The following is a 14,868-nucleotide window of genomic DNA, read 5'->3' as shown; positions in this document are numbered from 1 at the left end:
ATTTAGGTTCTACTCACCCTCCACTTCAAAGTTGAAATTGTGCCGTTGGTTGATTTTACCTGGGGGGTGACAGTCACCACTTCTCGGGGGTGAAAAAACATACGTTCAAGATAAGAACGGAAATGGATAAATTTACTGATTTTAAGCAACTTTTGTTCTATAGAGTTTTTTACGTAAGTCAATACTTTTCGAGTTATTTGCCATTGAAAATGTTGATTTTTCGACAAAGAACTACGTTTTCAGACGGTTTTTTTGCAAATAACTCAAAAAGTAAATATTTTATCGAAAAAAATATCCTTATCAAAAGTGTAGCCTATAAAAAAACCCAAAAAATGGTGTATCAGTAAAGTCTATCAACCAAATAAAAACAAAGTTGTAGCTCATGAAAAATATGTTCTTATTCGTCTAATTCCAAATCGAATAATTCAAGGTGAAATCACCGAAAAATTAAGCACTTTTCGGGAAAACCCGTTTAAACTTTTTTAAAGCGTTTATAAAAAGCTTTGTTTTAATTGTTAACAAAAGTTTTAGCATTAAAAATAAGCACGTTACCCTCAAAATAAACTTGGCCCTCTTTTTTTTTGGTAAAAAATCATGAAAATCTCGCCGTGTTTAGCTCCCCAAATGAAATTAATCGCTACCGCTTTACAAACAGTTTACTTACCTATCTATTTTTTATATGATCTGTCTGTCTGACCGGTTTAAAGTGTTTATTTTTGAAAGGGTTATAACTGAGAAAGCTTGAATGGGTCACTAATCACGAGTGTATGCAAATTTTGAACAGCCATATCTTAACCAATTTTTGTTTTACGGAGAAACAAAATGAAACTAGCATATTTATAATAGCAAAATCTACATTTTCTTACTCTTTAAGATTTTTCTTATCACTAATACTTTTTACGTTATTTTGAAAAAATTAAATTTTTCAAAAATTTTTAGAAATTTTTTTTTAATATAAAACCAAATGTTTTCAAAAATAAGCACTTCAAACCAATCAAACTTACAAATCATATAAACAATATACATACAGTTAAAATAGATGGTAAAGCTAAACGATTAATTTCATTTAGGGTGCTAAATAGAGGGAGTTTTTCACGATTTTTTTTTTACCAAAAAAAAGGGGCCAACTATTTTTTTCAGAGTAACTCGTTTATTTTTGATGCTGTAAACTTTTGTAAAAAACAAATAATAAGCTTTTTTTCGATAAATTAAAAATGTTAATAAGGTTTTTCCGAAAAACGCTTCTTTCTTCGGTGATTTCGCGTTGAATTTTTCGATTTGGAATTAGACGAATAAGAACATATTTTTCATGAGCTACAACTTTGCTTCTTCTCAAATTGTAGACTTTACTAGTACATAATTTTTTTTGTTTTTTTATAGGCTACACTTTTGCTAAGAATATTTTTTTTGATAAAATATTTACTTTTTGAGTTATTTGGGAAAAACCAAAAAAAACAGTTATTTTGTCGAAAAATCAACATTTTAAATCGCGAATAACTCGAAAACTATTGACTTACCTAAAAAACTTTATGGAACAAAAGGTGCTTAAAATAAGTCAATTTATCCATTTCCGGCCTTATTTTAAACACGCGTTTCCCCCCCCCCCCGAGCAGGTGTAAATGTCACCCCCAAAGTAAAAGCAACCAACGGCACAAATTCAACTTTGAAGTGGAGGGTAAGTAGAACCTAAATCCAAATTTTCATGCAATTAGGAGTTGACCCTGGAAATTACACTCCAAAACGGTTATTTATTGGGCCTCAGGATTCGAAAAACAAATAATTCATTTAAAAAGCAAATTTTGCGCCTAGCCGCAATTATGTTTCTGATACTATTGATTAAACAAAACGGGTGACTTGATGTCTCTACTAGTTAATATCGTGGGTGGCCTATTGTTTTATATTATTATATCACTATTACCCTTTATTTCTAAATATTGAAAACTCTTTACATGGCGCTTGCTTCTTTGTATTGGCTTCTAAATTTTTCACCTCAATGTTATGAAATATTATGAATTTTAGGATTGCAAGGAAACTAAAGAAATACAAAAAAAACAAATAAGGATTACACAATAAAACAAACACTTAATAGTTTTACTTTTTATTTTAATATAAATCAAAAAATATAAATATTTCTTATTTTCTCTTATTTATTTTTTACTACTGGAAGATTTGTAATTTGCGATAGCATCTGTTATAGCATGTAATAACGGATATTTATCACCATAATCTCCATTAAAATCGTCTAGTTCAAGGGCCCAAAACATAATGCCTCCAAGTTGTTGATCCATTGCATAGTTAACCTAAAAAAATATATTTTTGAGATTCACTGCAGTACATTGAAAATTGACGACAAACAGTAAGTTGATAAGTAATGATTAGTCAACATGACTTTCTTTGGCCATTTTCCAATAATTTTTATACTTTAGCAACAATATTTGTATCTAGGGTATATTAATCATAACAAAATATTATGTATTTTTTAACATTGTTATGATACGTTTACATACATATTTTATCTTCCCTTAACATATTTTTTGTGGTGTGTGGGAAATTTTCATCTGAACCACTTTTGTATTTACTTACTAAGGCACTGCGTAGCGTTAAAAGACGTGGCTTCACGAGATTTACTCGACTCGACTACATGCCTCCATTCCTGTGAGTTTTAACCTTTAACTACCCGCGCATCAAGTTATAACATAACTACACGCGTGGCGTACTTTATACGCCACAAGAAAATACACTTAGAAACAGCGGATTTGTTTATTTTTTTTTGCACTTAGTTGTTTGTTATATACCTTATTCGGTGAATACTTGGAGTTCCTTCTCAGTAAGCTAATTGGGATTTATATCTGGAATCATGGAATAACTGAATTCCACGATAAATAAAATTACATACTAATAAAAAATTTTTGAAATGTGATTTTATACAGGAGAAAAGTATTGTTTATAAAGAAAAATATATTTTGTGCCATAATGAATAAAAAACAATTGAAATATGTACTTATATTACTACTTATATTAATATAATGGTGGCGTATATTGTCCACCACCGGAAACAACAAATAATAAGCTGTAAATTACGATCTTCCCAGAACGCCGATTATAACGAAACTAAAACCAAATTGTAAAGCATATTCCAGTGATAGGTTAGAGAGATAAACAAGGTCAAAAATTAAATTTTTAAATATATTTGCAGTAGAATTCTTATATCTGGCGTACAAAATACGCCAGCGCGTGTAGTTAATGTTTAAGCAATATCCACCCGATTCTCCACGCCCATAGCTTAGGTCTCCTGTTATATTATCTCACCATCCGAGAGAAAGTCGTCCATATTTTAATGAATATTCTAGATACCCTATTTTAATATACCTTTAAATCATATTCTTCAAGCGCCTCAAGTTGTTATATTATCATTTTAAAACTTCTAAATCGTCACATCGCACAGTGGTGAATTTTGCCAAAAACCTGGCCAAAACGCAAAAATTTAAGTTTATATATTCCGAGAAATTTTATATAAATGTTGCTCTCTAGGTTTCTGAGGATCATAAACGGCCGTTGAGGGTAGAACAATACAAGCATATCACATATTTATATTAGTGTAAAGCTGGGATTGAACGAAAGCGGACCGAATAAAATTAAAATGTGGCAAAGTGTTAAAATGGGGCATTGTTAGGTTTTCGTTTATAACTATAGACGTATATTATTTTGTTATTTTATAGTGGACGCTATTTCTGGAGGTAAGTGGAGTATTTTAATATACTTTTTAGATTCTTTTTCCTAACATAAACTTTATTTATAACATATTTACAAAATGATGGCAAGAATGTTTGTTTTATGGTTACCAAGATTTGAAATGGGAAAAGTAAAAAAGTCAGCTTTGGTCAGCAAAGATTTTTTGCTTAACCTTTAACTACCCGCGCATCAAGTTATAACATAACTACACATGTGGCGTACTTTGTACGCCACAAGAAAATACACTTAAAAACAGCGGATTTGTTTAATTTTTTTTTAAATACACTTAGTTGTTTGTTATAAAACTTATTCGGCATCAGTGAATACTTGGAGTTCCTTTTCAGTAAGCCAATTGGGATTTATAACTGGAATCATGGAATAACTGGATTCCATGATAAATAAAATTACTAATAAAAATTTTTTTTATATGTGATTTTTTACAGGAGAAAAAGTATTGTTTACAAAGAAAAATATATTTTTTGCCATAATGACTAAAAAACAATTAACATATATGTACTTATATTACGACTTATAGTAATATAATCCTGGGGTATATTGTCCACCACCGGAAACAACAAATAATAAAATGTAAATTACGATCTTTTCAGAACGCCGATTATAACGAAACTAAAACCAAATTGTAAAGCACATTCCAGTGATAGGTTAGAAAAATAAGCAAGGTCAAAAATTAAATTTTTAAATATATTTCCAGTAGAATTCTTATATCTGGTGTACAAAGTATGCCAGCGCGTGTAGTTAAAGGTTAATAAATAATTCAGTATATATATAAATATTCCCCAAGAAATCATCTGCAACAAGTTGCAAACTTAGCTGAATCCTTCATTTAAAAAAACTGTAACATGCTGGAGAATTTCTATATTAAGAGGCTTTAATGTTATGGTCAGTTAATAAAGTAGGAACAAAATATGAAGCAGCTGATCCAGAAAATTACCAGATTTTTTTTACAAAAGAACCGTGGTTTTTTGGTATTTTTTTGCTTTCTTCTTCTTTTTTTTTAAGTTATTTTACCTTTATTAATAGGCCTATCTTTTTGCTTTCTTATTTTTATATTATTTAATAGTTTTTGTCGTATGAGTCCAAAAATTTTGCCTTTTTTAAAAATAAAATGCTTAAACGATACTTTCCAAAAATAGGTAGGGCAACTGTTAATATGTATATCTTAATTGTTTTGTAAATGGATCCGATTAATTATAAATATTACCTACCAATGTGTGGCTTCTTAACACAAAGCATCGCTTTCGTGCGAAAGAAATGCATTCGTTAATGCATTTCATGTTTAAAAAATTAAAAATTTTGACTTACCCGACCAAAATTTTAAAAAAATATAAAAATAAGGAAGCAAAAACATAGCCACTATATATAAGAATAAAAGGATTTAAAGATTAAAAAAAAGAAGAAGAAGAAAACAAAAAAAATAACAAAAAACTGCGGCTCTTGTGTAAAAAACCGTAAATTTACTGGATCAGATGCTTCATATTTTGTTCTCACTTTATTAACTGACCATATAGCATTAAAGTCTCTTAATGTAGAAATTCTCCAGCATGTTATATTTTTTTAAAATGAAAAATTCCGCAAAGGATGCACATGGCTGCAGATGATTTTTGAGGATTATTTATATACATTTTGAACTGTTTATTAAGCTTAAGCAAAATATCTTTGCTGAGCAAAGTAGACTTTTTTACTTTTCCCTTTTTAAAACTTGGAAAACTTAAAACGCTTGAAAATTATTGCCAATATTTTGCAAAAATATGTTGTAAATAAAGTATATTTTACGAAAAATAAGTCTAAAAAGTATATTAAAATATTCCACTTACCTCCATACATAGCATCCACTATAAACTAACAAAATAATACACGTCTATAGTTCTAAATGAAAACCAAACAATGCCCCAATATTATTGTATAATATGCTTAATTTTTATTTGGTCCGCTGTCGTTCAATGACAACTTTACACTAATATAAATATATATGATCTCATAGGCGCCCATGCCCATGGGCACGGCCACGGCCCCCCCTAGATTTTCTGTTGCTTTAAACTATACAGGGTGTCCAGAAACTCTACCGACAAACGAAGATAGGAGATTCCTCAGATAAATTTAAGACATTTTAACCCAATTCTTCTAGTCCGAAAATGCTTCCTAAGAGAGGTAAAGCTCTTTGAAGATGGCGTCTTGTAATTAGTTTTTCTTAACCCGCCGTTACACGCGTCTTCTACTGTGACGTGGTTGCACGCGTATGAGCGTCGCCCTCACCTACATAAATTCGACTTATTTCGAGGAAGAATGAATGTCAACATGTATAAATATAAAATGGGTTGTACTCACATATTATAGAAAGTCTCGTAAACCAATTTTTTTATTAATTTAACAAAACAAAAGTAAAAATAATATACATAGATCAAAAGCAAGTTTTCTTAATTTTAATTTCAGCAAGCCACTGAAGAAATTAACGTTCTTTACGCGAATTCATTTTACTAAAAATACAAATTAAAATTAACAACTGTTCTGAAGCTATTCCTTTGTGGCATTTATGTAATTAACTATTAATATTTTGTATTTTGATAACGACGTCCGAGGTGGAATTCGAAACGTCAATAAAATCAATTTTTCAAGTTAAATTGTGGCTTATTTCCCAATTAGAATAGGTAAATTTAAAAATGGGTTCTTAACCAGTGGCGCACCTAGAATTTTCCTCTGGGGGGGGGGAGGGAGGGTCTTGCTTGGGCACCGAAAGTTTTTTGTATTATTTGTAAAAGACAAGTTACATTTTCCTACTTTCTTTTATATATATTTCTATATGCTCTGGGTGGGATTTTAACCCCCAAACCCCCGCTCGGTGTGCCACTGTTCCTAACCTAATCCAAACAATAATATTTTAATTAAACCTACCTAAATATTAAATAAAAACCTAAAAGTTTCTTTGAGATAACAGAAACGTGATTTCACCGTGATTGCACGCGCAGTGAGGAATTCCCTCACTTGAAGAGGGATGTCTCTTCTTTCAACTATCACACAGCACACTGACCGCCTGAAATATTCTATAACTTTTTCATAGCCTCTCATGAACCATGCTAAAGGCATTCCTGGGTGCTTAAGGTTATCGTATTAGTTTACACAATTTCATTGGTTATAAACAAATATGGTGAGGGATTCCCTCATAGCGCGTGTAATGGCGGGTAAATAACTCCAGAACGCGTTTAGTTAGAAAAATAAAAATTGGTTCGCATATTATTTATCTTCTAGAGATAAATCGATAACATTTATTGTGAATTTCTAGTACCGGTCATAGGCGTCCGTTTTTGGTGGGGCAAAGGTTATTTTATCGCATAACTTTTATGTCTTTAACTTTTAAGCACTTTTGACACTGGCATATTAAATTATGAGGTATGCTAGTACTAAAAGGTACTCTTACTTTAAGTCGGTAGAACACACCGTTTTCTAGAAAAATCGATTTGAAAATTTTTCGTTTATTGAATTTCCAAAAAAAAATTCAAAAAAAACCATTTCGAAAAACGAAAACTAGTACGTTTATTTATATTCCAGAGACGAATCGATTTCATTAATTGCGAATTTCTAGTACCGATCATATCCGTCCGTTTTGGGTAAGTGAAGAGTTATTTTATCGCATAAATTTTTTTTCTTTAATTTTTAAGAATTTTTGATTTTAGATTATTAAATTGTGAGGTATTTTAGTACTAAAAGTTACTCTTGCTATAACTTGGTAAAATACACCGCTTTTTTGTAAATTTTTTAATTTTTTTTTTTAAATTCAAAAAACGAAAAATTTTCAAATCGATTTTTCTAGAAAACGGTGTGTCCTAGAGACTTAAATCAAGAGTACCTTTTAGCACTAGAATATCTCACAACATAATCATCCAGTATCAAAAATGCCCTACCCAAAACGGACGCTTGTGACCGGTACCAGAAATTCAAAATGGATGAAATTGATTTATCTCTGGAAGATAAATATGTGTACCAATTTTTGTTTTTCTAAATAGAAGCGTTCTGGAGGTATTTAAGAAAAACTAATTACAAGACGCCATCTTCAAAGAGCTCTAGCTCCCTTACGAAGCATTTTCGGACTAGAATTGGGTTAAAATTTCTTAAAATTATATGAGGAATCTTCTGTCTTCGTTTGTCGGTAGAGTTTCTGGACACCCTGTATATTGTCATCCAAAGTATACAAAATGTAATGTGCAACACCTTCACGTCTGGCCCCTCCCCTAAAATTTTTTATATGGGCGCTCATGCATGATCTGCTTGTATTGTTCTACCCTTAACAGCCGTTTATGATTCTCAAAAACCTACAGGGCAAGGTTCATATCAAATTTCTCGGGGTATACCTATAAACTTAAGTTTTTACATTTTGGCCAGGTTTTCGGCGAAATTCACCACTGTGCATCGTCAGCATATATTAAACAAATGCCCATGTTTATTTTGTTTTGTAATTAACACGGTTGTTTCTAATCTGCGCTGATTCGTTCGGATTGTCACGAATTTATGAATCACCAAAATGTAGTTCAGTCATATTGACTAATATGTAGAAGAGGACAGCTATTTTGTTAAAATTATAGACAAATTCAATATTTAGATGACTGAGATGACTAAAACATGGCTATAAGGTTTGCAGCAGTGGCGTGCGGTGACATTTTCGGAAGAGGAAGCGATTCAATAAGGGTTTAACAAATATTATCTTACGAGGGCCGAGATCAAAACATATACCTACTTAATAGGTGTATACCTAATGTATTACCTGTTAACTTATATCGACTAAAAACAAGAACTACAAAAAATTAGGTATAGTGTTTAACCCAGTCTGAGAGACATGCACACGCCTTGAGAATGAGATTCGGGTTATACAAATTCATTGAGGCAAGGAGGATTTACTCTTATAAGCGGGTGTCACTCCATCCCGCCCCAATCCGCCCTATCCACTTACCCTCCGATAGCACTCTGATGCGCTATATGGGCTCTCTATCAGCAAAGTGCTTATTATGTGGGAGTCCTGGATACAAGGACTCACAAACGAAATCCTACCCAGATCAATGCAGGTTAGTGACTCTAGTGACTTAGTATATCGTATATCTAGTGACTTATCATCAATCTGTACTGCTTGCTCAGGGTCGAGTCCCTGCTCCAGGCTTGGTTTCTTTAAACTTAAAAAGAAGAGTTCTATTCAAAATTGTTTTTATATTCCGATTTCGAATCACCTTCCATAACACACAACTTTGAACAATATAACGCTTATTTACTTATACTTGAGTCCTATTCTCTTATCAACCAATGCAAATTTTTTGTCGATAACATCGTCGTAAAATTTTGGATTTTCTGATAATTGTTTAATAAATGCACTCTTTTTCAATGGATAATAGGGCTAACTTGGAAAGTCTGTCTTCACTTGTAAAATTTATTGTAAAACTTTTGATGCGTTTTAATATTGAAAAACTTCGTTCAACTGATGCACTTGTAGTTGGGATAGTTAGTACCTACTACTTAATTCACACAACTTGCCCACTTCACACAAAGGCTGATTTAAACCAGTAGTATTCAAAAAATTCAACCGATTCCTAAGTATTTCTTTATCACTAATTTCAGGTGTTTTATAAATGACATTTAACTGAGAATGCAAAGCTAGATTATCAAAAAAAAAATCATAATTTAATCGTATTGAATTAAATAGGTACATACCTCTGTGGGAGATTTTAATGAATTATAATTAGACATATTAAAATTACATAATTCTACATATTTTATTTCTTTAAAATTTTCAAAGTGATAATTCATTTGTTGTAGAATATTATCAAAAATTTCGAAGTATAATCGTCGATAGGTCTCTCTTTCGCCGACAATATCAATCATCATTATTTTTCTTTTAGGTTCGAAGCCCATAATTTCAGCTTTATCCCAAATATTTTTAAACAGCTCATTTTTTTAATCATCATAAGTCATCAAATTGTCTTATACAAAATTCAATGTCATTTGACTTCGTCTGTAGAATGTCGTAGGTACTATAAAATATCAGTAAAAGGAAAAATCTCAAAATGTCAAATAAAATATTAGTAAAATTATTAAGCAAAAAATTGAAATCGAGCCATTTGTACCTAAATACCTACCCGTTATAGCAGCAGTAACAGACTCCGCATCTCGTTTTCGAATCGGAAGCGGTCGGACGAGCGCTTCCAGGCGTATCAAAATTCGCGTGAAAGGAACATGACTAGCGAGTGAAGTTATTAAACCCTGACCAATTTTTGAACGGGACAAATGCATGACAAGCAGCGATTTTGAGATGCGAATTGTGTGCTTATTTGAGACCGTTCGTATGCGATCAAATTTTAATAATGTTTCAGTGCCTATTAGTTACATAATAGATTACTTAGATTAGGGAAACATTGTTGATAATTAAATACTAATTAATAATATATGTATTTTCTTATATGGAAGTATAGGGAAGCGGGGGAAGCACTGAGGATATATGGACCGCACGCCTCTGGTTTACAGCAACATAATAATTGTTCACTTTTTCTTCCTTAGGACCGTCGCAGTGAACTGTGTGATATAACATTCAGAACGTAATACTTCTACTCTTTTTTTCTCCCCTTTTTTTTCTTCCTCTTCTTTTGCTTCTTCTCCTTCTTCTTCTTCTTCTTTTTGTGTAGACTTGACTCTGTCTGTTATTCAACGTGCCTTCCATAATTTATAATTCCATCGTCTTCCCGGTCTTACCACTGATGGTCTTCTGCCATTTGGTTTCCTTTTTCAGTTCAAAAAACTACTAGAAAAAACTAATACATTTCTTTAGTTTATATATTAAGTATATTAATTAGTTATATTTCAAGTATGTATTTATAAAATATTTTTATATGTTTGTACTTACTTTCGTCGTGACGGTCTCAGGTGTATCAAATGTAAACCAGTACTGAGCAAAGCTAAAATAGTTTGTATCATCAACAGTTGTAGCCACCTCACTGGGATCATTCATCAAAGATTTTACCTAAAATAAGTAAAAATAATTAAACTAAAAGGGAAGTTCCCTAGGTTGGCTGTATACCATATAGTTAAAAAACTCTAACATGAAGTAAAACCATTTCTATGTAAATTGGTATATTTATTAAAACTTAAAAAATCCCAATGGATTGAGTAAAATATGTCCAATTCAGAACGTTTTCAGACCTGTCGGTCCATCATCAGTGAATCTACAATAAAATAAGTAATCCCACTATTAGAATTGAAAGATGGTTGAAATTTTTTAAAAGCTAAAAAAGTGTGGTTAGATTACTTACGTGCATACTGGCTAAATAGCCCCAGAACCAAACAATGGTTGAATATAAAATTCGATTTACATTATTTAAAAATAATATTAAACAGGCTAAACGCCGATGTTACAGGATATAACCTACGGGAACATGGTGAAACCCTACCAAAAACTCAATGAACCATCTTAGGCCAACTCTGACTATAAAGTGTCAAAAGTGTGTAAGGAACTGTTTGAAGTGACATTGACAGTAGAGAAAAAGGTTGTCGATTTTTCAATGTTTATTAACCAAAATATCATGACCCAAAACAAATGATAAAGATTTTAGATATTAAAATGATATTGATGACAAATGATAAAGAGTTCAGATATTAAAATATTTATCATTTGTTTTGGGTCATGACCTTTTGGTTAATAAACATTGAAAAATCGATTACCTTTTTCTCTACTGTCAATGTCACTTCAAACAGTTCCTTACACACTTTTGACACTTTATAGTCAAAGTTGGCCTAAGATGGTTGATTGAGTTTTTGGTAGGGTTTGACCATGTTCCCGTAGGTTATATCCTGTAACACCGGCGTTTAGCCTGTTTAATATTATTTTTAAATAATGTAAATCGAATTATAAATTCAACCATTGTTTGGTTCTGGGGCTATTTAGCAAGTATGCACGTAAGTAATCTAACCACACTTTTTTAGCTTTTAAAAAATTTCAACCATCTTTCAATTCTAATAGTGGGATTACTTATTTTATTGTAGATTCGCTGATGATGGACCAGTAGGTCCATCCAAACGTTCTATACGACATATTTTACTCAATCCATTGGGATTTTTTAAGTTTTAATAAATATACCAATTTACATAGAAGTCGTTTTACTTCATGTTAGAGTTTTTTAAAAATAATTACTCCAACATTACTGCCTCAAAAATGGTAAGAGGTATAATAGTATATAATATTACCTAAAAATTTTTAACAATTTGTGCTTAGTGATTTTACTCAAGATTTTTTATTAACTTTTTGATTTTAATGACCAGGAATTACAGATACTATTATTATCATGTAGGTATGGTATGTTTAACAGTAAATGGTTAAGTTCAATTAGTTACCACTATAAACATCCTGGATTAACCGATAATAGTATAAAAGGCCCGGTTTCAGGTAAAATTTATTTCAGGCTTTATTATGGGAGTACCGTCTAGTCAGTGTTAATTGCAAAAGACCAACTCTGTCTAACTCGGTGGCTAATCGCTCCGGGTGGGTCTTAACAATGGGCCAGGTCAGATAAATTTAATAATATTTACGACCGCACTAATTGAACTCAAACATTTACTGTTGAACAAACCATACCATAAACCCAGGAATGAAAAAAAATGGAAAAACAAATAAAAATAGGCAGTAAGTAGTTGACTGTGAATGGAAAGGAATGGATATGGGATGAAGAAAACAACAAAACATCAATTAAACAAAAAATAACTGAGTAAAATGGCCAAAAAGCTAGTACAAGTACAGTAAGTGAGGATATATGATACCGAAATGGTCTAGAAAAGGAATACGACTATGAAAAATCAACAAATAAGCACAAAAGAAATGCAAAAAATCAAGGAGATAATAGAAATCGGAATATATAGTGTAATAAGTTCCTATAAGCATATAGCTTATATAAGCATTTAGACGCAACAGGTATCAGTGGCGGCTCGTCAGGGTAGACAGGGTCGACAGTGCCGACCCACACATTTAGGGACACATTATAGGTTTTTTTAAATATTTAATTTAATCGGATTTGATGATATTCGTTTCTGTGAAATTTTATTCATTGTTTTTAAAAGAATTGGATCGATGCCATATGTTAAGTGATCCGTGTGCGCTCTGCGTAAGAGACTTTTCAAAAATGTTCCTATAGACATGCACCCGATTGCGACTGTGTGAATTCTTATTATAAAGCCCGGTTCGGCAAGCCGTCCCCAGATTGAAAATTTGCTTGTAATCGGAAGCTATGCAATATTAGCCGATAGGCAACCAATTATACATTTCCCGTACTATTTGAATGCCAAGTACGGCAGAAACCAATTTGCCGAGCGGTCATCTGCAAAGCAAACGGTAGCAAGGCACGTACAGCCACGTATTACCTTGCTATCGCGTTCGGAATAAAATTATGAAATAGGTAAGTAGGTAGTTTTACGTCGTTTAATGATTGATATTGTAATTTTTTTAAGTTCTTAGGAATTACCATTTAGGTGACAGGATGAATCGGAGGATTCGTTACATCAAGTTAATTATGGAGAACAAATAAAATTCTTTATAAAATTTTCTAATTTACTTTCTGACTAGAAGACATTTAGCGCCATTTAGAGGCGTACCTATAACAGCACAGAATGAAAGAATCAATTAGTAGTTACATTTTGATGATTTTCGGTAGAAGTAGACGAAACTACTGATAGAGGTAACATGTCATTCACAAGTATCAATTGTTTTTTCGATACGCGTTACGTCTAATATTTATGAGAGGTTTTTAGGTTTTCAGACGTGAGCAGAAGCCATAAGACAGAATATATTTTTGGTGTTTTAAAGGACATATTAAAATTTTTTGATATCAAAAATAAATTGGTAAGGCAAATTTATGACGTCGCTGCCTTGATGTCCGGTGAATTGTATGGTCTCCAGGCAAACGTTAAAACTATTGCACCAGGCAAAACTATTATTTACTCACTGTTATAAATCATTGACCTCTTTGACGATTCAAAATTTAAAAGTTACGCCAAAAAAGTTTCAAAATATCTATTAGACAAGTTCATTAAAAATTATCCATCATTCTTGAATCAAATAAAGTAAGAAAATGGATTAACAGGTTTCTATGCTGATCCAAATATTTTCGAAAGGTGGGATAAGTTACAAAATATGTATAATTTTCTATACTGCAATTCATTAGGTACAACAAACTGTTCCCCAAATTAATAAATTATTGTGCTCAAATGTGGGCAAAGTCTGCCTCAAATCAGGGGTGTCATTTGATAGGGTCAGAGGGGCAAATGCCCCCCCCCGACCCTGAAAATGACTGAAATTTACAAAAAATAGATTAATTTTTTTATGTTTATTATGTTTGCATATATGTAAATGTATTGTATATATTATTATAATGCTTGCCCCCCCCTATCAAAATTTCAAATGACGCTCCTGCCTCAAATGAACAGGATTCCTCTTGTCTCAAAAGAGTCAAAAGGTATTGTCGAAACGCCATGAAATAAGAGAGAATGTCAAACTAGTCTCAAATTTCAAATGTCAATAGAAAATCTTTTAAAATATCTCCAAAGCAATAATAAATTTGATAATGACGTTATAACCCATTTTGCTACTTCGAAACAACATAGACTAAATATACTTATTTTATAAGCAGGTTTAGGTTGTAAATTTATAGGAAAAAACAAAACAAAAACAAAAAAAAAATAAAAAAAACAAAAACCAAAAATCTCCTTTGAAATTGAAGCCTTTTAATTAGATGGCATATCTATCTGAGGAGACAAAACCTTGCCGCCGACCCTGTCCCTAAAGCCACGAGCCGCCACTGACAGGTATAACTTCCTTCAACTTATTATAGAAGGGACAATAGAAGGAAGACGCGGCCTGGGTAGACGACAAAAGACCTGGCTACCCAACATCAAAGAATGGACAGGATTAGACTTTCAAAGTCTAAGAAAAGCCCAAAATAGAGAAGACTTTGAAGAAGTCATCGCCAACTTTCGCTAAGAAGACGGTACCAAAAGAAGAAGTCTAGAACTTGAAGAAAGTTCTAGAAATACTTAACTAATCACTAAATTTATTAAGTTGTGATATGTATTGGATAGATCTTTTATATCAGTCTTATTATT

At 31.9% G+C, this 14,868-nt stretch overlaps 1 protein-coding gene across 1 annotated transcript in view; it reads right to left on the bottom strand.

The window, feature by feature from the left end:
• Positions 1-2,082: 2,082 nt before the first annotated feature.
• The window catches only part of LOC114334911 (chitotriosidase-1), a 65,162-nt gene continuing 52,376 nt past the window's right edge, over positions 2,083-14,868 (bottom strand). Inside the window, exons 7-8 of the mRNA XM_028285047.2 lie at positions 10,628-10,744; positions 2,083-2,300 (exon numbers count right to left, since the gene is read on the bottom strand). Of these exons, the coding sequence (XP_028140848.2) occupies positions 2,148-2,300; positions 10,628-10,744 (270 nt within the window). The 3' untranslated portion in view covers positions 2,083-2,147. The remainder of the gene's footprint in view (positions 2,301-10,627; positions 10,745-14,868) is intronic.

Source organism: Diabrotica virgifera, chromosome 1, assembly GCF_917563875.1.
Source record: "Diabrotica virgifera virgifera chromosome 1, PGI_DIABVI_V3a".
In the NCBI taxonomy this organism is placed as follows: Eukaryota; Metazoa; Arthropoda; class Insecta; order Coleoptera; family Chrysomelidae; genus Diabrotica; species Diabrotica virgifera.
The sequence above is the reverse complement of the archived record's forward strand: the minus strand, read 5'-3'. Positions and strand labels throughout refer to the sequence as shown.